The sequence below is a fragment of the Cryptotermes secundus genome, unplaced genomic scaffold (genome assembly GCF_002891405.2).
Source record: "Cryptotermes secundus unplaced genomic scaffold, Csec_1.0 scaffold1406, whole genome shotgun sequence".
NCBI lineage: Eukaryota > Metazoa > Arthropoda > Insecta > Blattodea > Kalotermitidae > Cryptotermes > Cryptotermes secundus.
The window spans coordinates 300,161-325,976 of record NW_019721015.1 but is presented as its reverse complement, the minus strand read 5'-3'; the positions used below and the strand labels follow the sequence as shown (position 1 = coordinate 325,976).

General features: G+C 39.6%; 1 protein-coding gene across 2 annotated transcripts in view; it reads right to left on the bottom strand.

Annotated features, from left to right (window-relative positions):
• The window catches only part of LOC111875302 (dnaJ homolog subfamily C member 16), a 36,573-nt gene that overhangs the window by 8,107 nt on the left and 2,650 nt on the right, over positions 1–25,816 (bottom strand). For both annotated transcript variants that reach the window (XM_033755764.1, XM_023871433.2), the window contains exons 2-8: positions 25,619–25,685; positions 16,965–17,173; positions 12,577–12,857; positions 10,624–10,804; positions 6,382–6,583; positions 3,391–3,601; positions 609–811 (exon numbers count right to left, since the gene is read on the bottom strand). In XM_033755764.1, coding sequence (XP_033611655.1) covers positions 609–811; positions 3,391–3,601; positions 6,382–6,583; positions 10,624–10,804; positions 12,577–12,857; positions 16,965–17,173; positions 25,619–25,685 — 1,354 coding nt within the window. The remainder of the gene's footprint in view (positions 1–608; positions 812–3,390; positions 3,602–6,381; positions 6,584–10,623; positions 10,805–12,576; positions 12,858–16,964; positions 17,174–25,618; positions 25,686–25,816) is intronic.

Sequence of the window (25,816 nt, the reverse complement as noted above, 5' to 3'; positions counted from 1 at the left end):
CAAAAACCCAACATATCAGAGCACTTAGGAGGCCAGGCATTCAAGTTAAATGCTTTCTGGGAGGGGCTGTTGAAATCAATCAAAAAAGTTCTTTGAAACTGGAATACGAGAACTTCCAGAATGCTTTAACACATATATTTTGAAGAAAAGTATTTAAAAAGTGATAATTTACTGCACTAACTGCAAAATTTAAATAAGTAGTTGAGGATAAGCAGAACTCATAAAGGCAATTTTGTGTTTTTTTAATTCGCTTAGTTGGGGTGTGGATACCAACTGGGTCCACTCAACACAGTGGCCACTGATTGGCCTATTGTAACCTGCCCCAGGTGATTATGATGATGCAGGATTTGGTGGATTGAAGACTGGCAGGGAAACCAAAGTACTTGGAGAAAACCCACCCCAGTGCCACTTTGTCCACCACAAATCCCACGTGACCAGACCCGGGATTGAACCCAGGACATCACGGTGGGAAGCCAGCGACTAACCGCTTCAGCTATGACGCGGCCATGTTGAGTTACTAGCATTAGATTTGGGTTTTCATGGCACATGTGTTCACTGCTGTAGTAATGTACAGCACTCAAAAGGCTAATCAATATACTGAATCTTACCTTTATTACAGCTTCACATGACAGAGCCCCAGAAGCATGCAAAAGTCTCTGAATTGTCAACTCCAAATGATCCCTTGTTTCATTCCACTCATGACTCTTTGCACCATTCCAAGTATGTGGGAGCCACTCATATTTTATATGATTATTGTCTCGCCTCCAGATTATCACAATATGTAGAAGTGGTTCCACTGGACTTCCTTCTCCTGTGATGCAAGGTATCACAGATGATGTTTGCACAAACATTTATAAAAATACACTGTACTGTAGGACAGGCTGGAATGAAGCTAGGATTTTGGAAATTGAAAGCAACAACAGGTATAAGAAATACAAGGAATCGGCCCATATGGCATGTTTAACTAATCTAATCGGTCAACCCAGTCTGGATATTTCTCCCATATGGACTCCCCTTATCAACAATTAGGTTAGCAACTCATAGGGAAGGTCAGCATGATCTGATAGACTTTTCATGGGTATTTGTAAGATCATCCCCTGGCGAGGCAGGTCAGAATACCTCCACCATAACCTTGCAAATCACAGAAGACAATGAAAAGGAAACCCAGTGCCTGGGGGTATAACTGGGCCACCCTGTCACTGAGGGACATAAATACAGAAACCCGGTCCTCAAGGTTCGGGGGCTTGATGCAAGACTGATGACCTTGCTCTAAAAATAATGTTGCCAAATCCAAAGACGTGAAAACTGGATGGTCTAACTCACAACATAAGTGACAAGTTTGGCAGAATCTTCTAAGGAAGGCTATGGCTCTAAAAGAACTGCTTTGCAAGTGATGGTGATGATCATGTTGATGAAGATGACGATATTTTTACAGGAATATCTATCTGTTCCAGTGTATGTCTAGTACAAAGCATTTCAACAGAGAAAGTTATATGATAGAGTGAATGCTTTTTGCAAGTGTCAGCAGCAGTACAGTACTGGGAATTAAAGCAAGCTGGTGATGTTTTAACTGTGTAAAAGATTTTTGGGTTATATCAGCAGTAAACTCCATTTTCATGGTCAAGTTGACTAAATATATTTTCATACACTGAACCTGCCTGAACTTACTAATTTCACTGCATGTAACACTTCTTCCCTTGACAGTTTAATAGTGTATATTGTATTGATTTGGTCAAAGAGTGAGTATGCACTTTACATCTAGAATATCCTTGTTCTAACACATTCTCATCATCATCATCAGTAATCTGTCAGACGACAGGTCCACAGTCTCTTCCAAAACAGTTTCTCCACTTAATGCAATCTTCTGTTTTTGGAAAGAGACTATCCAGGAAGTGATAATGTGGTAGTTTTTCCATTTGCTTTCCACATCGCAGTACAGCAGCCGTTCAAACCACTCTGGTCACGCCTGTTGCTATACGAACTTGAACCATCTCGAGCATCATTTGCTCTGTGCTTCAAGTCGCTGCTGATGATGCTGCTTCCGGCATCAGTTTTTGGTTTCTGGTGTCTCTCTTCGTCTGATGCCTACCCTTTGATCTGTCCAGCAAGGGAGGCCCTGCCAGTAGCTACGCTACCGCTGGTATAGCTCTCAGGGTCCTTGGCATACTCAAACCCCCTCACCACGATAAGGTGGAGACACCAAGGAGGGGGAACACATTCTAAAAAACTGGAAAATATAAAGTGAAAATTTGCAAGCTTATGTCACGATTTCTGTCATGATTTATTCAGTCGAACATTCCTAATAATTAAGATTCAATTTGGAACTTCTTAAGTTTCAGAGCACTTTATTCCAGACAATTACACCCTGATGCTCCATTTACTGTAGTGTTTTCAAGGACAAACTCAACTGTAGCTTTGGTGGATAATGCTGGTCTCCTTGTATCCACTAAGAAAAATAGAGACTTCTCTCCTTTCAGTGCTGAGTAATGTTTCAGGAATTAGTCCTTCTATAAGGCATATCATGGCTGCAAACAGCATTTCTCAGTTTCTAGATGGTTATTATCAGCCCTGTATTTCCTTTGACAATTTTCTTCCCTCAGTCCTATTCAAATCACTGTTTATGTTAACACGTTATTTGTTATTGGGACCTAAAAGTTTGTGACAATGGTACATTAGTACAAATATTTTTTGGGGACATTATCCATTGTCCTGTCTTTATCTAAACACGTCCTGTTTATTTTTGAAAACACATCGTTTCAGAGACTGGATTCTGTCTCCTTCTTCAGGTAAAATTTACTCAGTTGGGCCTAATCGATAGAGCTAGGGACAGGGACTAGGGAGCTAGGGACTAGCTCTATTGATTGGACCCAAGTAAGTAGGTTTTACCTGAAGATGAAGACAGAATTGAGTCTCCAAAACGTGTTTTGAAAAATAAATAGGATGGTATTTTTATATAAAGACAAGATGATGGATGATGTCAAAAAACATAATATTTGTATGTTATTTGTTATGTTCGATATTTTGGTTTTGTATATATTTACAGTGTTTGTCTATTATAGGTTACTTGCTGCTGGAAAGCACTCTAAGGAATTGAATTGTCATTACAATCACATTTCCTCTGCTGATGTTATAAAGGAATGAACAGTCAAAAATTCTATTTTGTAAAAACATTTTATAAATAGTGACTGCCATAATAAATTTATGCTTCACTGTGGATCATGCAGAACTGAAAAAAAAAGTCACATATATTCTTAGTTACAATAAAAGTACTTAGACTCTTATTATACTAAGTAAAACTATGCCCAAATCAACACATATAGTCTCAGTTGCATTAAAAGGTACTTGGAGTCTTATATTACACTAAGTAGAACTATGCCAAAATCAACCTACCATTAGCCAGCGCACTGACAAATTCTGTTTGTCTCTCCTGAAAAATGTATGTGAAGCGAACTCTATCTGCACTGTAGGGTGCTTCCTGTGCAAATTCACGTAGTGCCTGGCGCGGTTCATCGTGATATGGTGTATTCTCAGAAACCAACACCACACACAGACGTTTACGAGGGGGTGCCCTTTCTGGTGGACACAATGCATCAAACATACCCTGCACAGAAACCATGCAATTTAATAAATGATCCCATTAATATGATGTTTAAAATAATTTGTGGGTACATGCATTCCAAATTGATGATGATTTACAGCAGCTATTCAAAGTGCTCCCCTTTAACATTCCAATATATTTAAAAGAATAATAATAAATTCTGAGACACTCAATGAAATCCATCTTTCTTAATTTCTGCAATGATAAATCTGATTTCTCTTTTTGAAACATAACTTTATAAGCCTCCAACTTCCAGCCCCAGAGGAGGAGGAAACATGTGCATGCATGCACGCACGCACACACACACACACACACACACACACACATCCCCCCCTGGCACTACAGCCCCAGTGGGCCTAGGCCTACCTCCATGAACTTCTCCGTTCACTTCGGTTTTTTCTTGATCTTACACATTCGGTAGGACTCCTTGGGCGGGTGATCAGCTCGTCGCAAGGCCTCTACCTGTACACAAACACAGAAAAACGCACACACGCAAACTAAAACATCCATGCCCTGAGTGGGATTCAAACCCACAATCCCGGTTTCCATGCGAGCGAAGACAGTACATGCCTTAGGCCGCTCGGCTACCGTGACCAGCAACACACACACATATCTACAGTAATTACTGAGAAATCCCTAAATAATGAATCTCTGGGGAATGGTTATTCTTAAACTAAACTGAGGTTCTCATTAATGTGGAGTCAGGAAAAATTACATCAAGAAACTTCACATTCTTGTAACACTAAATGTAATTAAAATAACATAATTTTGTTAAATGAACACTTAATAAAACTGTTTCTACCCAAATAAACACAGTCACATAACCAATAATACCCAATTAACTTCTAAAATAATTAATGATATATGAAATCAAAACACACTGAAGAGCGTGGTCTTCTGGGCTGTAATGCAGCACACAAACACACCAGTGTTTGCCATCTGCTTCTTGTTTGGCTTGCTTTTGAACCTGCAGATGGAAGTGATATGTCCCTCCAAAATGTTGAGCTTTTTCTGAATTACACAGAAATATGACCCACAAGATCCACATTTTTCATAGTCACCACTGTAAGAACTTCAAATTCAAGAACACAGCAGCTGCACAGGAACAATTTCAAGCACAAAGGAAACACGACTGTCATCACATTGGCCACAGTTAAAGCAAATCAATGTACAAGCTATGGTAGGAAAAAAATTTATATTAAATGCAGGTTGTTCACCAAATCAAAATTCACTAAATGCAGCAAAAATAATAAACTGGATGAATACATATATTTACATGACATTTCACTATACGTGTACCAAATTTTAAAATACGGTTACCTCCTCAATAAATAAGTGCACACACTACATTTTTTCACTGAGTATTTTGTCACTGTCCAGCAATTTGCTCACTGCAAAATCAGAGATTTTGATACAAAGGCTATGTTGGAATATTGCATGTATCTATATACTTGCTGGTAACAGGGTCTGAATGCTCAGCACTGCTGACATCAAAGCTTTTGTCTTGGTTGGGATCCTAAACCAATTATATCCAGGTTCACAGCTTTACACTGTACTCATATCTTTTCTGTTTCCAATTCTGAATGCATTTCTTGCTCACACATTCAGTATGTGCCAAAATATACGGTACTGAAACTCACACATCTCAAACACCCATGTGCGTTTGTTGACGGGGCATAGCTCCAGCCGTATGTGTTCCCATTAGTGAAAAGGAAGTTGTGTTGTGCAACTGTTCTTAGAAATGTGTCTCTCGACGGAGGAAAAAGTACTGATAGTTGAGTATTATTTCCACTCATATGGAAGTGGTCATCAGCTCACTTCCTTGGTTTTGAGCAGCCAGATGTTATCATCCAGAAACTGCTACATAGTACATGTGTGACGACATGGTGTGCTGTCTCGGCACACAGTATATTAGGCCCCTATGTCATTGAGGATGAGGAGGCAATGCTCTTACCGTCACCCAAGAACACTACAGGGACATGGTGATCAGACCATTTCTTCAGGATGTGATAAGGTTCTGTCATGCAAGGGGCCTTCACATGAATAGACAGTGGTATCAACAAGATGTCTTTTCATTTCAGTACTGTATATTTTGGCGCATACTGCACACACACGTGCATGCACACATAAAACAGAAGGTGCTGTTTTACAATTCTTGTAGAAGCAATAAAAACTTTTTTGTTACAGTGAAGATTACTGTCTTTTGGGATGTGGTAACATGCAGTCTGGTAGGACACTACCAGTTTTGGAGGAATCTGCTGCCTCCATCTTCAAGGTACAGACTGTGAAAATGAAGGTTGCAGGTTCCTCTAAAACAATGATAACATTCCACCACAACATACAGCATCACCACAAATCTTCATGGTCAACAACGCAAAAACCTCACATTTTGCTTCGATACTGATACAGATCTGTACAAAGTGCAGTCCAAGTGTAGCAGTGTTTTTTAAATTACAAAACAGTTTTAATACTCAATGGCACTGGAGTCTGCAACCCTGAATGACAATGCATACATACCAAATATTGTTTCAACTTATAAACCAGTATACACAGTCTCTTATAGACAAATGTAGAAATACTCTGAAGATAGATTTACTAACAAGGCTGAAAGAACCTCCAAAATTTACAAAAATGTTATCATTTCATGTCAGTTGATTTGTAAGTTAGTTAGCAATCATTTGACTAAAAGCTAGCCACTTAAGTAAGACCCCATACCATGGAATTAATTGATCTACAGCAAAGAACCAAATGCAATACAATGAGGTATGACTGCAATAACATACCTGAGAAGATAACCTTGGTAACATAAGGTATTTGTTATTATCAATGACATCTTGCATTGTCTTAACAGGAATATCAGCCATACTGAGACTTGCCACAGATCGACTGATATTTTCATTAAAGAGGAGGAGGGTTTCAATATCACGAGGAACTTTAAATTTCCTCTGGATGTTCTCGGAGTTTGGAGAATTTAGGTGAACAAACCTGAAACACATGGAACATAAGGTTATCATGAACATGAAATCACTTCACATTCAAACTAGTTGTGAGCATTAATGCAGGTCTGGATTAGTGCAATTCTGACTCATCTAATTTCCTGTTCTCTGAGACCAATGCAATTTTATTGCAACACCACATATCTCGAACTATGGTGGATTTGAGGACTTCAAGGCAGCAATTATGAAGGGAATCATTCTGTGGGATACCATGTTAGGTGGGTGCCTTGTCATCACGGCATGGTGCATCCTCAGGTTGTGGTTGGAGGAGATGCACTCCAGATATGGAGGGAAGCTGTGAATATATTGGATAGGCAGTCACGGACAGTCGACAAGGGGTGGTCCTCCAGCTTGGGGGTTGGGCATGGGGCTAACAACTCCTCACCGTAAAAAATAAACTTGTTACGAAAATTCTCAAAAAGCCTCAGACCTGGACGGATTCCTTGGAAATGACCTAAGCTAAAGAAAATGGATATGAGATTTGGTACATGGAATGTTCGAGAGTTAGGACAGGATGGTACGGATTGGATTGATCTGGCTTAGGATAGGGACCAGTGGAGGGCTCTTGTGAACATGGTAATGAACCTTCAGGTTCCATAAAATGTTGGTAAATTCTTGAGTAGCTGCAGATTTGGTTTCTCCTCAAGAAGGGCTAAGCTCCATAAGTAAGTAAGTAATCATTCTGTGGGATATGACCCTCTGCAGTCTGGCACAAGAGCACCAACAACTGTTGTGACTTCGTCTTCAAGGAAAATGAGCAAGTGGAGCAAGCAGACTACTCACACTGCTTCCTCTTCAGCCCTGAACATGGAGGTAATACATGGTCTGACAAAGTCTGAAAACTCTTTGCAGTAAAAGTACTACATACCTCACTGCTGAGTATCACTGTGGTCGCCTTCAAAGTACTCCCCTTGGGAAGCTATGCACTGATGCCAGTGCCTAATCCACCTTTCAAAATAATTTTAGACCTGGCTTTGTGGAATGACCTTCAGAGCTGATGTCATAGTACTCCTGATGTCATCAATGTCATCAAGATACCGTCCTTTCAATAATTCTTTTATCTTTGGGAACAGAAAAGAGTCATTGGGGGCTAGATCCAGTGAATAGAGAGGCTGTTCCAGCACAGTTATTTGTTTACTAGCTAAAAACTCTTCTTTGCTTTTGTTCTTTGGCGAGCTTCTTTTTGGACCATTTTTGCACACAGCTTCCTCATGTCAAAATCTTAGTTAAGATTTTCATAACCATTTCTCTGTCAATGTTCACTTGTTCTGCTATGCTCCTGACAGTCAGCCGATGATTTTCATCCATAATTTGACAAACTTCTGCAATGTTTTCTTCAGTTCTGCTCATTGCTGGCCATCCTGATCTCTCTTCATCAATGACACTTTCACTCCCCTCAGAAAAACGTGTCGCCCACTTGTAAACTGCTGTTTCTTCATAGCATTATCCCCATAAACTTGCACTAACATCTCTCTGATTTCGCTTCCACTCTTGACAGGTTTAACAAATTTAATGTTTGTTTGTTCCTCTAATTCAAGCTTTGACAATCTCACAACGCATGCCAAAACACACTCAGACAATAATGGACTCCACTCAGAAAGAGACTGCCATAGATCAACAACAACACAGCTGTAAAATGCTGATATGCCTATATCATCAAACCATACTGAGATTTCTGTCCACTGCTGCCATGGCAAGCACGAAGTGGAGCATTCACAAACTTTACTGTCAGACCTCGTATGTTTCTCCAAAACATCAATACACTTCTACAAGTAATTCCTGTATAGGTAACAGTTACAACCTACTTGAATTCCTTGCCTTACATTGAACCCAACGGTTCTTTAGCACATTCACATGAACACACAAATGGATCCTACTCTGAGAAAAATCTTTACTCCACAGCCTCGCATGTTACTTCTTACAGATCAATTTTAGTATTATTAACCCACCTATGCCTAAGTCTTCCAGAAGTCTCACCCCTTCAGACTTTATCACTGCAACACCCTAAGCAGCCAATCACAGTGGCAGCATAGCCTAAGGCATGAACTGCCTTCACCCGCTCAAACACTGGGGTCGTGGGTCCGATCCCACTTGAGGCATGGATGTCTGTGAGCTTTTATTTTGTGTTTGTGTTGTTCTGTGTACAGGTAGAGGCCTTGCAACAGGCTGATCCTCCGTCCAAGGAGTCCTACAGACTGATCCTCCATCCAAGGAGTCCTGCGGACTGCTTATATGATTAAGAAACTGAAAAGCAGCTAAGGCTCAACAAAGGACTGTAAAGCCATAATCAGATAGAACACTAAGCAAATAATACTAGCATATCAGTAGTCATGTAACATTTATCCACTTCAAGTGCTATCTGTGGATATTTTTAGTCTTTTTCAAAATGAATACAAAATGTTTAGAAGTAGCCCTTTATATTTCAGCTTTTTGAAAATTTCCAAAGCTGCAAATTCATTAATTGTTTGAAAATCTGTCAAGAAACATGGTGTAACCCAGAAAAGTAAAAATTACAGCAAGAACAGTCATATAAAATGTTAACAGAGTAAAAGATGGAAAAATAAATGCATCAGTGTTACCTTATTCACAGTTCTATGGCCTGACATGGGTTATGGCAACATTTTCCAGGACTCCCTTTCCAACACCTTCCACAACCAGTTACTGACTCCCAGCATTTTCAGAGTTTCTTCTATATCTCAAACATTTTAGTTTGATCTACCCTGGCTTCTTCACCCTTCCAGCTAACCAGAGGTTAATATTTTTTTGTGAGTTCAGTATCATTCATTTTGGTTAGATGTCTGGCCATGTTAATATTATCAAGAACATTAAAAAAAAAGAAACATTCTCCAATACAACTGACAATGGCATCCTTCACATTATTTCACAATTAACCTTCTGATGAATTTCATCTGAATAATACCAAATATTCAGTTTGTACCTCAAAGGAAACAATAAATCTGCATTACAAAGGACAATGACTAATGCTGTTCACAAAAATAATTCCCGTTTATTCTGAAAATCATATGAAACATATATATACTCTACATACCACACAAATGCAGAGCTTTTTAATACCACCATTCCATAATGTGACTATAAACAAGGTTTGGGTTGGTTAATCATATTTATTGCACACTTGAAATTCACTGCTGCGCTATCTCTAATTCACATGCACTACTATTTACTACAGCACGTACTAAGTCTACTCAGCCTGCTGTGTCTTCATTGGTTGCCACCTGGCAACATTCCCAACACCATACATCCCTCAGCCTTCATGCTCCCAGACTCACATCCTTGCAGGCTGGCATCTATCTCACAACATGACTCCATGCTGCTATGCAACAGCTCATAACAATGGGGACTCCTCCGCCTTCCATGCCTCCAGCAGGAGCAACTGTCTACGACCACCTCCAATGGGTCTGTATCCCAACTGCTGACTCAAGACTCTCAACAGAATTAGCTGTGTTCCAATTCTACAGATACTGCTTCTGCATGGACCCACAGAGAACACCACTTCCCACAATCCCTCCACTGTTGCATGTGTAACTGTTGCTGTGGGAACGTGGCATGGACCACGCAGAAAACACCGGGTAACGTGCTGTTACAGTACTGTCTCTGCTGTTTTCAGCAAGTATGCCACAATATTAAAGCTGGTGGCACAGAGACTTCTTTCTGCATTATTTTATGACATCAAACTATACAGCGTCGAATGGCAGATTTACAGAGGAACTCGAAAGAATTCGGAATGAACTGCTCATGGCCTAATTGAGGTACTATCCTTGCATTTGCCTGGGGGGATGAAGGAAAACAATGAAAACCCTGCCATGACAGTCATGGTCCTGCCCAAGATTCAAACCAGCACCTCCACTATATCAGCCTAAATCAATACCACTACACCTATCCACTCAGTTGTGGCATATGTGATTACCACTGTGCTCTAAAGGGTTACGAACCTTAGAACTACCAGGGTTGAAGTCTTTATAAAGTATACACCAGAAGGGTGAATGTTATACTATTCAAGATACTTACCCAAATGCTACCCTCTCTCTGTAGTAGAAAGCCATGAGCAAGTATCGCAATCTAATAGATTCTTGGCGTTCAAATATGAGCGCTCGAACACGGTTATCTATCCAGCCATTCAAGAACGCATTCACGTTGTCATCTGTAATTGGCTGGACCAACTTGTATGGAAACCTGTTCCTCACAAAATCTGAAGAAAACAGAAATCTCATTTAATAAGCCTAATTCTTTTTTAAAACTTCTCTGTCCTAACTTACATGACACACTGCATGGTCATCCAGCCATGTCTAAGGACAGAACTACCTCTAGAAGGCAGATTCAGACACTGTATGACACAAGAACTTAAAAGTTAAAATATGTCCCAGTTTTTTAATATCAAAATCACATCTAGGAAATGGATTTTATTTATGTCTTCAGGTAGCTACCCTCATACACCATACCCAATGAGGGTATGAAAATAGCCCTAATCATGGGCCAGCACAGAAAAATCTTCACATTCTCCCCAGAACAAAAACTGATCTAGCTTCCGGGATAGGTAATGTCATGCAGTCTGAAGAAGTCAACCAATGTGTTGAAGGCACATATCATTTCCATCTTCACAGCTGAAGAGTAAGCCAACCAAGAAACCAGTAAGATGCAGTCAGCTTCATGCTAGTTTCTTGCTTGGCTCACTCTTCAATCCTGAAGACAGAGGTGGTATATTCCTCTGAAATGACTGTTGACTTTCATCAGGCTGATAGCATTACATCAAAGATGACATGGCTCTTAAAACAGTCTTACACTTTACATAAAACCATTGTCCAGTAACTTTAAACTTACATATTATGTTTTGTCTATGAGGAGCTGAGATAGCTCAGCAAGTACAGCGACAGGCTATATGTTGTATGGTTGGGGTTTGATTCCCAGCAGGGGCAAGGGATTTTTCTCTACTCCACAGGGTATAGTCCCTGGGGCCCACCCAGCCTCCTATCCAATGGGTACTGGGGACTCAAAGCAGCAGGGATGTGAAACTGACTACTAACCTCCATCCAGCGCTGAGGTCAAGAATGGTGGAGCTAGGCCTCTGTCCCCCATTATATCTTCATTATGTGGTGCTTAATTAAAAGCACATGGACAACTTTACCTGTGCTTTGTCTATGTAGTTTATAGGTTTTTCCTACAGTGAGTCCTGTCATTTAAGTCTCTTCACTGTCATGTGGCAACAGCAGAAATGAATTGATCTTCACAGACACTTGCATGTTTGCATGTAGTAACAAGTTTCACCCTGGGTACAAGTTTTCAGACAGATGTCATTTAATAAATGACGCTATAAACTACTCACATTTACACATGGATGTAGTTTACTCACTCTTACTGCCAATTCTGAATATGCAATATAAATTGCTCATCTTCAAATCTCTTTCTCACACTAAACCTTAATTATATGACTTACATTTTACTTCTATTGCTATATCCAAACCACATAACTTCAAAATACAGTGCGCATTTTTCTACTACAGCTAAGGGAATCTCACAAAATTTACTCATAAATGTAAAGAAATAAATTTATCCCTGTGCTTAACTAATTAAACACCACGCCATGAAGAGGTACAGAGGAGCAGAGACAAAGCTTTGCCATTCTTAACACTCGCATTAGATGGAGGTGAGTGGTCAGCTTCATACCCTAGCCACTTTATCCCCCAAGAAATTACCCCTAGGACCCACTATCCAAGTGGTCAGGCCCCAGAGCAAGTCTGGATGGTATGGAGAAGAGAAATGTTGCCTTGGCAGGAACAAGCACCAATTCCTCAGTTATTCAGCCCATAGCCTAGTCAGTATACAAACTGAGCTATCCAAATTTACTGCTGTAAAAATTAAAATTTGATACAAATATTTATGGGAAAAGAAAATGTGGCTAGGAGAACTTGCAAGAGCTGTAATGAAATAGTTAATACAGTTATGCACAAAAAGAACAATACTTACCCACAACTTTTTGTACACTGTATAATGTCTCTTTGTAAACACTTGCTTTTCCATCCATGAGTAAAATTAAACATGGAAGAGAATGAATACCAATTTTTCGAGCCAGTAAAGGCTCATTTTCTGCATGAACTGTTGCTATACCAAATCCAACTGGCTCCAATTCTTCTGTGACACGGCGCCAGATTGGTTCAATTTGCAAACATGGAAAGCACCAATCTGAATAGAACATGATCAGGTAGGGTACTTCATAACTCTTTGGAACAAGCTTGTGTTCATATGCTCTGGAAGACAAGAATCACACAGAATGACAAAAGTATACTTTCTGGCATTATGAACCAATATAAACTGTTTGCTGCTAGATATTGCACTGACTAACATGTGACTATACAATACTACATGGTAATCCCTAGAAACTTGGTCAGCTAATCAGAAATGTGTATGCATGAACTATCTTGATTTGACAGTACTGCATTGAATAATCTAGAAACTTTTTGGTTTAATTAAAATGTGTAAGAACAAGATATCTAGAGTCTATGGTACACTATATGGAAACCCTAGAAACTTGTTACATTCAATGGTAAGTGTATAAGCGTCCCTTTACACAATTGTTATTGCCATGCTTTGTGTGACCAATTCTATAACTGCCCTTTTAGTTTCTCTCATACTGAACACTTCACTTCTGTGTCGTTTCCTCTCTTATTCCTTTTGTATTTTTGTTCATTCTCACTACACACCTAGAGACCTTCTGTGTAGTGGAAAGGTTCAAGGAGGCAAGAGAATAATTGGGTGCCATATAACCATACACTACATGTGGATTATGAGAGATTATGGGGTTGCACTGATTGATGTTAATGGATGAACATGAGAAATCTGACTCAGGCCTTAAAAGGCCTTGCTTCAACGCAACTGGGTAACTCTTTCTTAAACAAGAAAACAATTAACTTCAATTGTCCACACTTACAACCAGACGTATTACACAAGTATTGATTTGTGGTGGACAAAGTGGCGCTGGGGCGGGTTTTCTCCGAGTACTTCGGTTTCCCCTGCCAATCTTCATTCCACCAATTGATCCACAATCACCCTCACCTATCATCTGAGGCTGGTACAATAGGCCATAAGTGACTGCAGTACAAGGGACTTAGTCCCACCCCACCAGCAATAAAAAAAATATTATGCACGTTTTACTCTTAAGTTCACTAATAGTCACCCTTCTTCAATGTTAAGGGTAAATGTCCTTAATTGGTTAGCAAAAGGCAAGGATTTCTGCATCTAGATCACTCAAACATTAGCTGATGACTCTTTTTGAAAGCGCCATTTGGAAGTTAGCAAGCATATACTTCAAATGATGTAAATTCCCCTCGTAATTTGTTTTTGACTGGTTGGCCAACTACGGGGTCCACAAAGCTAATCTGCACTGTCAATACAATTCCATATTTAATTTAAATACTTCCAGAACCTTCTAACAGATTTAAAAGCTTCTGGCAGCTTCCTTAAATTTGGCTGGGTTAACTGCCACACATACCACGCTAGTTATCACTGGATGGTCTCCTCTCACATGAGTCTTATCTGAACATTCCTTGCTAAAAATTCTCAGAACAGTTACAGCAAAAACTGAGCACATGTCACTCTTAATATAGGAAATTATATTAAGTCTTACAAGTATCAGCATAGTTAATATTGTCACGTGTTGGGTATGTCACGCAACAAATAACTTTATTTGGGTCTCAGATTTAGCGAATCTTTATTGGACACTCACACTTACACACCTTACAATTATTATCATTCGCAAGATCACTTAACTTCTGGCCCAATACTCCAGTGCGATGTCTCAGCTATCCTTGGCCATGGTTGGATCTCAACTGTTGTTGGTGCCGGCTATTCCAATACTGTATTCTTGCTGTCTTTTTCTCTCTCTGTAGCTCTCGGCTAATGTAGGTGTTCTGCAGACTCGATACCAGACACCGTTCCTCATTGTTTTGTTTCTGTCCGCTGTTATGTAACGGGCGCAACGAACTCTCTGTAGTTCATCTCCGGGGAGACACATTCATTGCTTCGGGAATGCTCCTTATAGATTACACCAGTAACATGTTTTGTCTCATCCGTTGTTACTCAACGACAATTCGTTGCTACGATTTGTCGCTGTGGGAGTTCGACAATTTCTACATATTCGTTGTCGTGGAAGTATCCATTCCGAGCGTAGCAGTTGTCGCGGCAATGGACGTAAGGTAATGCGTCACAATATTATATAATTACTAGTAATATTTATAAATGACTCTGGGGCAGTAATGATCAGTTATAAGTGTATGCATAAGATATCTAAAACCTACTGTAGGCCTACTGTACAGAACACCCTAGAGACACATTAGGTTACTTAAATGAGTGTGCATAAGGTATTTATTAGAATTCACATGGGACAAATGGAGATCCGCTTGCACCAACTGAGATTTTGTCTCACAACGGTGATTACACAATTTGTCGACAATAGCATCTGCAGTTGCCACAAAGCTTCATGTAAGGTACATTCTTGCTGTTACTTTATGACACCAAAAAGTATGGTTACCCAGAGAAAGACAACTATAAAATAAAACACAACATATTGTCATGTGCTAGTGACCAGACATGGGGTTTGGATTGATAATTTGATTACCAAAAATAACCATAACAGGTTCACTGATTTGCACTCCAGAGATCACTAAAACTACAGCATGTAGGAAGTCCTTCAATTTCTTTCTGCCATCACTAGTCATCACTAGTCATCACTAGGTAATGGCTGCTAACAATGCAACTCAAGACTGCATACTAACCGCCAACACTGACCTCCAACTGACTGCTAACTAAACTGTTTGTCCAGTTGGTCTCTGTTATATAACCTCGTGACAGACTGTATAGACACTGCCCCCAATGGCCCCCCCCATTATTGCACATTTGTTTGTTGCCACAGACACATGCTTACTGTGCCACTGGCTAGCAGTGGCCACATAGACAACACTATGCCCTCCATTCTTGGAGTTTATTTGTTACCATGGACATGTGTTTGCCACACCACTGCCTAGTAATGGTCAGATCTATTTGTTCTGCTATTCTGGCTCTCAGCTGTCATGTCACAATATTTTTTTTTACTTCAGGCTCTCATGGCAGTGAATACAAAAATTGCTGTCACCTGGGATTTGATGGTGTGTAATCTGGTAGGATACCAAAGTTTCAGAGTGCATATCCATATTTACTGCAGAAGGGTTTCTACTCAGAGTTCATTTTCCCCTAAAGATGGAGAGAGCAGGACCAGTACCCTTCTACTGGACTATGCAGAACAGCATCCTAGAAACAAAACTGGTGGATCTAGAGGGTGTGTGCTCAGTACAAAACTTGGCAGGAACATTGTCTGTCCTGAATGCGGGTTTTTATGGTTTTCCTCAGTCACTCAAGGCAAAATGCCAGATCAATATATAGATAAGGCCACAACCACATCCTCTGACACAGCTTACATAATGACACTGATGTTAAATAAAGTCCACACACATCTCAGAAGACACTAATTTTCACAATATAGTTTCTCTTTGATATGATCCATTTTCCTCTGAGAAAAACATAAAACGAAATAAAACTCTGTTTCATAAACTAAACAAAAGTACTTCTCTAAAAAAAAGCATGGTGCAAGCCAAGATCCGGCCAACCATCCAAAAAATGTGCAGCAGCAGATATGTGAACAAAGCCTCCCATGGTGAAACTGGAGCAGTAAGGCTGGGTGACACTTACTGGTAACTTTCCATACAAATGTGGCACCAAACAGTGAAAACCTCTGCCATCTCTAGTACAGATACATTTATCTGACAAATTTTTCATCATCATGCTGTAATAATCTGCAGCATATTTAGGATTATGACCAATGAAAGAACCTGGCCAGATTAGTATTAGATCTGCACACAAGCGCAGCACGGTATCATATGAAGTAAATGGAATTCTGTTCTTGGATTATACATTTTTATATACTACCTAAAGAAAACAACATAAATTTTGTAGGACTGGAAGTCTACAAGGGGAAAGCAATCTATTAATTCTACCCAGAATTCCTCATTTTCAAACTTCAGCAGTCAACAGTATTTTTTTTCTGGAACAACAAAAAAACACATCTCTAACAAAGCATGTAGGCAAGACAGAGAATGAAATACATAGAAATATTTACATTTTATTATAAAACTTCCACTTGAAAAAGTCTGCATATTTCTAATTTTTTTTGTTTGTTGTGACATTTCTGAGAGGTTATGGCTCACACAGAAATGCAGACACATATTGTGACAACAGATCTGCTTTGTTGTGCAAAGTCTATATTGTAATGCAATTAACAGTGAAAGATGTTCAATGCCATGCATTAGCAAAAGCAGTAAACATACCTTGTTGTAACTCTCAGCTTATGGAAAAGAGTGATGTCACGGTCCTGGAAACGAAATTTATATCCACCAGTCTGCGTTCCAAATAATTCCTCCAAAGGATCAAACCTTTGATACTGATTATAATCTCGTTTTTTGCGGAGCTGTGGACTTTCTTCCACCACTATACCAAAAGTATCAAAATGTTTCTTACGTTCAGGATCCGTCAACAACTGTGAAGAAATGATATAGCTATATAAACAAGAAAAGCATACTGAGATAAACTGCATTTTAAGAATCAAATTTTACAACTCATGAAATGCAGTACTTCAAAAAAATCAGATCAACCTGAATTAATTTGGGATCTGTCAATAAAGTAACCAGAATGCTGTTTCTGTCTGTAAGTGGCAACATACGACAGCATAAGTCATAAGCAGTTTCTTGGGTAGTAACAGTGTTTTCCCTGAATCAGTGTTTTGCTCCCTTGCAATGGAATGATAGCAGTAGTTTAAGTGTGAAGTGTACACAGTAGGTCTTAGCCTCAGGGAAGGAAAAATCTGCTCTCCAGGTAATGTTGCAGGTGATTTATAGTAACATGAAGTCAATGTTTGCTTATAGCTGTGCTCTGGGAAATGTGGAAGATGGCAACATGGTCAACATACAATGATGTTGAGACAGATGAACCAATGGCAGCAAAAAGTATACTAACAATAACTGAAAACGAGGTCACACTAAGGCCGCTTTCAGACAAGACAAACGGTGGCTGGACACAATGTGTCTAGCGACTGCAAATACGTTAGCATGAATACTAGCGTTCACACAAGCGTCTCAGTGTCCCACGTCCAAGACACTGTGTCACAGCTGTGTCTTTCTCCTTCAGTGGCCGAGACACTGACTTGTGGTCTGGCCACTCGAAGTGCATTGTGTTGTATGCTAGTGTTCAGATGGGACATACACAGTCTAGCGCCATTGATGAAATGGTGGATAAACATTTTGATACCTCCATCTGAATGACTGAGGGCAACATCAACGTGGGGTTCTGACATCAGAGCCACTAAGTATACGTGTTGTGGCGTTGAGTGGCTGTGTCCCAGACACTAGTCACAAGCCACCGTGTGTCTTGTCTGAAAGCGGCCTAAAACATATCTGTGGGACATTAAATTTTCTTGAAGCTAATGTGCAGGTAAGAAAGACACTGTCAAGACAAAACACAGTCGTGGAATGAGTTCAATTGTAAGATTGCTGCAGTGGTCGGTTGTTTGGCTATTATACTGCCACATAGCAACATATCTTTGTCAGTTCCAAAAAGATGGAATCACAGCTTTGGCATAAGATGAAATAAATCTGGATTTGGTGTTTCAGGATCATTAAGTGACCTAAATTGTACTGTGCATATGAAAGCAGTTTCTTCTCTCCATGATCTAGCCAGGCAAACGGTTTACTATATGTCTCATTGTCTGATATACACGATTAATGGGACTAACAGCTCGATGACTGGTTGGGAAGGAGTGATCCTGCTGGGTTTCACTATTGGGATGAGTATCACTTTTCTGCGCCGGTCACGGTAGCCGAGCAGTCTAAGGCATGCACTGTCTTCGCTTGCTCGGAAGCCGGGATTGTGGGTTCGAATCCCACTCAGGGCATGGATGTTTGTGTGCGTTTTACTGTGTTTGTCTACAGGTAGAGGCCTTGCGACGAGCTGATCACTCACCCAAGGAGTCCTACCGTATGTGTAAGATCTAGAAAAACCGAAGTGAATTTCATGGAGGTAGGCCTAGGCCCACTGGGCCTGTAGTGCCAAGGGGGAGGGGGAATCACTTTTCTACAGGCAGTTGGGGCTGAGACCTCTTTCCATACGTGGCTGTACATGGGCAGTAGAAACTCTTCATGTAATGAACAACAGAGGACATGTATGATCTGAGCTTCTCACAGTGGTGGTTACAAAGGGTTCTATCTTCCAGGATATAACTCCATTCAGTCTGTTGAAAGTCAGCTGCCATTTTAGAGAAACATGTTGCTTTCATCTTCAGGAATGAAGAAGCAGAGTTTGCTACTACTTTATGCTGAATTTTTGCTTGGTTTATTCTTCAAACAAGAATTTGGAGGCGACATGTTACTCAAAATCATCAGCTGACTTTCAACACACTGAACAGCATTAAGTGCTACAAGACAGAAATATTTAACAGGGGACATGTTGAGACAGTATTACTTTTCTTTTTATTTAATTAACAGCACATTTGCGACCTACTCTTGATAATATGGAGTAATAAATAAATTTGTTCCCAGTAGGTGTCTTGAGTACAGAAGAAATCCACCAATGACACTCTGACAGGCCCTGTTCAGGAATGGTGATGGTTTTAATTTTTGGCATCTGTGGGCTGTGGTAGGTCAGACAGCCATTGTCTCCTAAATCTTCTTCTTACATTTGGTGGGTTGCTGATTTCTACAACTAGTCTCTTATTGTGTCTGAGTATGCTTTGATTGCAGAGTGCTGACAATCTATGTATTTCTTCTATGACAAATGGGACTTGCAGTTCACTGCGGATAGTAAAGTTGGAGACATGCCAAGGTGCTTTAGTTACTGAACACAAGAATTTGTACTGAAGTCTTTGAATTATTTTTGTATTTGATAGTTTTGTACAGCCCCATAGGTGTATACAATATGGGTTTTATTATGCACTCATATAGTAGAAGTTTGTTTTCTAAGGATAACTTGGAGTTCATTAGTGATAGGATGTTATACTCGTACATAATAATAAGAGGTCGCTGGTGTGATATCATTGTTCTGAATGTTCATGCCCAACAGAAGATAAAATTTATGATATAAAGGACAGATTCTATGAAGAATTAGAATATGTACTTGATAAATTCCCGAAGGACCATATGAAAATTTTGTTAAGAGATTTCAGTGCCAAAGTAGGGAGGGAAGACACTTTATAACCAACAATTGCGAATGAGAGTTTGCATGAAATTAGTAATGATAATGGAGTTAGAGTAGTAAACTCTGCCACACTGAAAAATCTTACTGTCAAAAGTACAATGTTCCAACATCGTAACGTCAATAAATTTATTTGGACATCTCCTGATGGGAAGACACACAAATAAATTGACCATATTTTGATGAACAGGAAGAACAGCATTCAAGTATACTTGATAAATAAGATATAAAAGTTTGTGACGATGGACAACATCCAAAAACATGATATTTGTACTAAGTATACTTGATGTCCGATCATTTAAGGCAGCAGATTGTGATACTAACCACTACCTGGTGGTGGCAAAGGTTAGGGGAAGACTGGCAGTGAGCAAATGAACAACGCACACAGCTCATATGGAGAGGTTCAATCTCAAGAAATGAAACAAGGTAGAGGGTAAAGAGAAGTACTGTGTCGAACTCTAAAACAAGTTCATGGCTTTGGAAAACTTAGACACTGAGGTGAATGTTAATAAAGCTTGGGAAACTATAAGAAAGAATATCAAAATTTCTGTCAAGGAGAGCATAGGTTATTATGACCAGAAGAAGCATAAGCCATGGTTCGATGAAGGGCACTCAAAATTATTAGACCACAGAAAACAAGCCAAACTGCAGTGGTTACAGGATCCAAGCGAAATAAATAGGGATAATCTGAACAATATAAGACATGAAACCAGCAGGCATTTCAGGGGTTACCAACCTAGAAGTAACTTAGTGAAGGATGAGAATGGTGATCTGCTTGGAGAAGTCCTAAACATTTTGAATAGGTGGAAGAACTGCTTCTATCAGCTATTCAATAGACATAGGGTTAGTGATGTTAGGCAGATACAAATACGTACAGCTGAGCCGTTAGTATCTGATCCTAGCCCTTCTGTGATTGAAAGTGCTATTGCCAAATTGAAAAGGTATAAATTGCCAGGTAGTGATCAAATTCTGGCAGATTTATTCAAGCAGAAAGCGAAATATTACATTCTAAAATCCATAAGCTAATTCATTCTAATTGGAATAAAGAAAATTGCCTGATCAGAGACGTAGGTGGGTAGACACTGTTAAAACAGATCTTAGAGAGATAGGATGGGGTGGTATGGACTGGGTCGATCTGGGTCAGGATAGGGACCAGTGGAGGGCTCTTGTGAACACAGTAATGAACCTTTGGGTTCCATGAAATGCTGGGAAGCTCTTGAGTAACTGCACAATTGGCAGCTTCTCAAGAAGTGCTCAGCTCCATGAGTGAATGAGTGAGTGTGTTTTTCAGTGATGCATAACTTTAAAAGTAGGTAGTAGGGGCTGGGGAATGTATTTTTGATTTTACATAGTAGTCCAGTGTGCCAGACCTTGTCAAACGCCTGACCTACGTCAATGAAAACTGCTGTACACAATGTTTTTTTCTCTGAGGCTTCTTGCAATCTTGTTTACGATTCTATGTATTCATTGTATTGTGGAGTGTTCTTCCTTCAATCCAAATTGGTAATCGGGAATAACAGTTGACAGGTCTACGTAGTTTCTAATTCTCTTCAACAGTAATTTTTCAAAAAGCTTTGATGTGACTGGCAGCAAACATTTGACCAATAAGAATTTACTTCGCTGGCTGGTTTCCCAGGTTTAGGTATATGATCTTTGCGAATTTCCACATTATCAGGCAGTATGACATTCTGAGCATGCTGTTATAGTTCGTCATTAGCAATACTGCTTCTTTTATTGGTATTTCTTGTGATAAGGTCATAACTGGGCTCTTTGTCTAGATTTATGCTCTTAATTTCTTATATTATATTTAAGCATCCTGTTGCACTCTACACGGTAAATGATACAAACTCCGTCCCAAGTGCAAACAATATATATTATATGTCTTTGATCTTGCTCTCTTCTACACTACATGTTTCGGCCTCTAACGGCCATCATCAGGTGTATACTCTTACGTTGCTGCCACACTAAACCCAGTCTAAAATTTAACATTTAAAAAACACATTGTTATTTTCTTCGTTATTATCAACATCTACCTCGTTGATATCTGTCTGGTATGTAGATTATTTTGCACACGTCAATTTTGATTTTCCTGTAGTAGCACTATAAAATCTTTAGTTATAATTTTAAAATCCTTTAGAGCACACATAGTAAAGACAAGCAGCGGCACGCACACAGGAAGACTACACAGAATAACACCTGTACAGTGTGGAAACAAGAACTAGCCGCTGCAGCACTTTAGACATAGGGAGAGTAACCCTAACAATTTTAAATTTTAAATTTACAGAAAATTTTGAAGGATTTTAAAATTATAACTAAAGATTTTATAGTGCTACTACAGGAAAATCAAAATTGACGTGTGCAAAATAATCTACATACCAGACAGATATCAACGAGGTAGATGTTGATAATAACGAAGAAAATAACAACGTGTCTTTTAAATGTTAAATTTTAGACTGGGTTTAGTGTGGCAGCAACGTAAGAGTATACACCTGATGATGGCCGTTAGAGGCCGAAACATGTAGTGTAGAAGAGAGCAAGATCAAAGACATATAATATATATTGTTTGCACTTGGGATGGAGTTTGTATCATTTATCTTAATTTCTTGTACTACTTCTCTAGGTGAGAAGGGTTTGATAGGTAACAACATTTGACATGGTATTTCCAGGAAGTCTTCAATTTCACTGTCATTATGAATTATGTTAGAAAGTGGCGTAAATACCTGTTCAAGATGGTCCGCGAATGTTGTGGCTCTTTTACTATCACTTTTTGCCCAGCTTCTATCTGATTTTCTTAACGGTGGTATCAATATCTGGTGTCTTTTGAACTTCCTTGTTGCCTTCCAGATTGTGTGGTCATCTTGAGAGAGAGACGCGATACAGTGTGCAAATGTTTTATTCTTCGCATCTCTTAGTAGTTTTTGCCTTAGTCTGTTATAAATAAGACTTGTCATTATTGTTTCTTGATCTCTGCTATCTGCTTCGTGATCTGCGTTTTTTGGTTACCAGCTCATGTATACGGAAAGTGATATTATCTATTTTCTTTCTTTTGGGGTGGGTGCTGAATACCATGCTCCTTCCTGTATTAAGGTGGTAAAATACTGCGTTACCTTGTCCAGTTCATTCGGTTCTTTTATTCTTAAATTCAAGTTCATGTCTTCTTATATGTATGCATGAAAGTTGTCCCAATTTGTTTGTGTTGTGGCAAGTGTTGGAAGAGTTGATTTACTTACTGCATATGTGCTCATAGTTGCAATTACTGGAAAATGATCTGATGATAGCTCAAAGCTGGATTCAACTTGCATGTAGTTTGATGTGACACTGTAGAGTATAAAGACATCCGACAGGTCTGGCAACTTATTTGGGTCAGATGGCCAGTAAAGCTGTTTGCCAGTGCTGAGATATTTACAGTTTTGTCTCCTTATGGCATGTAAGAGATTTCTTCCTTTTGGTGTCTCAATCCCCATTCCTTATGTTTAGCGTTCCAGTTTCCACCTGTCAGGAATTTAGATCCCATTGACTGGAAGAACACTGTGTACTCTTCGGCAGATACAGCGTGCCTGGAAGGACAGTAGATCGCCTAGACTGTCAAAGGTCATGGGTCAGCAGCAACTTGAATACCAGCAGCTTGTATTTTGTCTGACTGGTGGTGTAGAAGTTCATGGTGAGTCACTGCACTTCAAATTATAAGAGCTGCACCCCCATGTTCAGTGCCATCTGGGTGAGGAATATGGCAGACTTTGTAGTACAGTATTTTAAACATTGTTCTAGTAGCAAAGTGCGGCTCTGACATTAATGCAGTATCTATTTTGTGTATATGTATGAAGTTTTGCAGCTGTAGTTTGTGATCTGACAGCCCTTTGCCATTCCATTATTGGGCGATTTTGTTTATAAGAGTGCTTAGCATGTTTAATACCACGTTTTGATTGATTAGTTGGCTGAACATAGCTTTGAATTCATTTAAGAAGGTTAAGAGCTACTCTGATATGTTGGGTGACTGCAGGTTTTGTGAGACTATTTGGGAATAGGGAGTCTGTTGATTTGCTGGAGTTGGGACTGGAGGTTGATTGGTGTTTAAAGGAGGAAACTGGTTATTAATGCTGATGTTAATATTTTTTGTTATGTCACTGAGTGAAGTTTCTGAGACAGTATTCGCTTAGTGGGGGGTTCAGTCCAGCTGGGTCCACTCGGCACTTTGGCCACTGACTGGCCTATTGTACCTGAACCCAGGTGATTATGATGGAGAATTTGATGGAATGAAGATTGGTAGGGGAAACTGAAGTACTCAGAGAAAACCTGCCCCAGCGCCACTTTGTCCACCACAAATCCCACTTGACCAGACCCGGGATCGAACCTGGGCCGCCATGGTGGGAAGCCAGCAACTAACCGCTTGAGCTATGGTGTGGCCTTCTGAGACAGTACGCTTTGTCTTGTGTTGCAAAAACTGTGTGCATACTTCATGGAACTTTGACAACTAAAGAAGTGGCGTTTAGTGGTAATAGTTCTGCATCTTATTTAAGAACTTTAAACAAAGGATCACAATTGTCCAATTGCAATCTGAGGATGAAGAAGAGGTGAGTGTATTGGCAACATATGCCTGAATGGTAAAGATATGCCAGGTACACAATGGGAACTGGTGGATGTGACAGGAAGCATCTTGCTCATAAAATACTCCACCACAGTCGAGATACTGAAACTCCTGTTCTTCAGACGTAACTGACTAAAAGAACCTCATCCATAACACATTTGAATGTGGTGAACGATGGACTGCTAGAGCCTGAACACAAGGTTGTGTACCTGTATCTGAAATTCCCAAACTGAATAAATGTGGGGGGTAATTGCAACATTAGATTAGCAGTTTGCAAGGGCTGCTGATACTTCTAGCAAAAACATAAATGTTGGAGACAGTAAACAAGAGAGTACATAGATTTAAACAGATAGCAACACTGTGCAGTGGAAACAGGACATTAACTGACAGGACAGTAGGCGCAGTCTGTAACTACAAGGTGTTCAGCAACCAAGGGACCAATAAAGAAGTTGAGATGTTTAAAAAATGGTACAGATGGCACAGGAAAATAAAAGAGTGTAAAATAAGAGGAAGAAAAACTTGTCTCCCTCGCGTTCCTGTTAGGATATGGAGCAACCTATCTCAACGTGGGAAATTAACATGAAAAATTTTCAAGAACTGCTGAGACATTATAATCCAAGTATACAAAGTGAGAAGGAAAATACTCTGAAGCTAATACACCCACCAATGGTTAGCAATATATGTTCTATAGACTGGTGGTTCTCAAACTTTTCCAGACCGTGCCCAGTACATTCTTTTTCTATAAGGCGAGGGACCAGTACCAGTCCGCGGCCTGGTGGTCGAGAAACGCTGCTACAGACACAGTCTGGTTACTTCAGTCCGGTATGCACACCTTCTGCATTATGTTGGTTCATGTATATACTTGGGCGCTACTTATTTTCATTCCTATTCTACAAACAACACTGTCTAACTATAATTCACTATTACAAGCAATGAGGATTGCTCTGTATATTTACTCTTTTCAATTTCTTTTCTCTTGTCTGTAGTGGGGATGAATAAAAGAAAAATGAGGTCACAGTCATTTCTACCATTACAGTTCACAAAGCTGTATTACTGGATTTTAGTAGTATGTTCATGAACTAATTCTTTCATACTGTGGATTAATTTGGAAGTATTACTTCATGAACCCTTCATACATAACAATAAAGACCTTACCTCATAAGCTTGATTAATTTCCACAAATCTATTTTCAGCCGCAGGGTCATTGTTTTTATCAGGATGCCTAGAGAGAAAACAGAAAAACATACATTGCTTTACATGCCTCTTGTAATGGATACATATTACCACCAAAAGCATGACCTAACCAAGCAGACTGGTTTACCATTAATGCTCTAGATTGTATTTAGAGCGCTT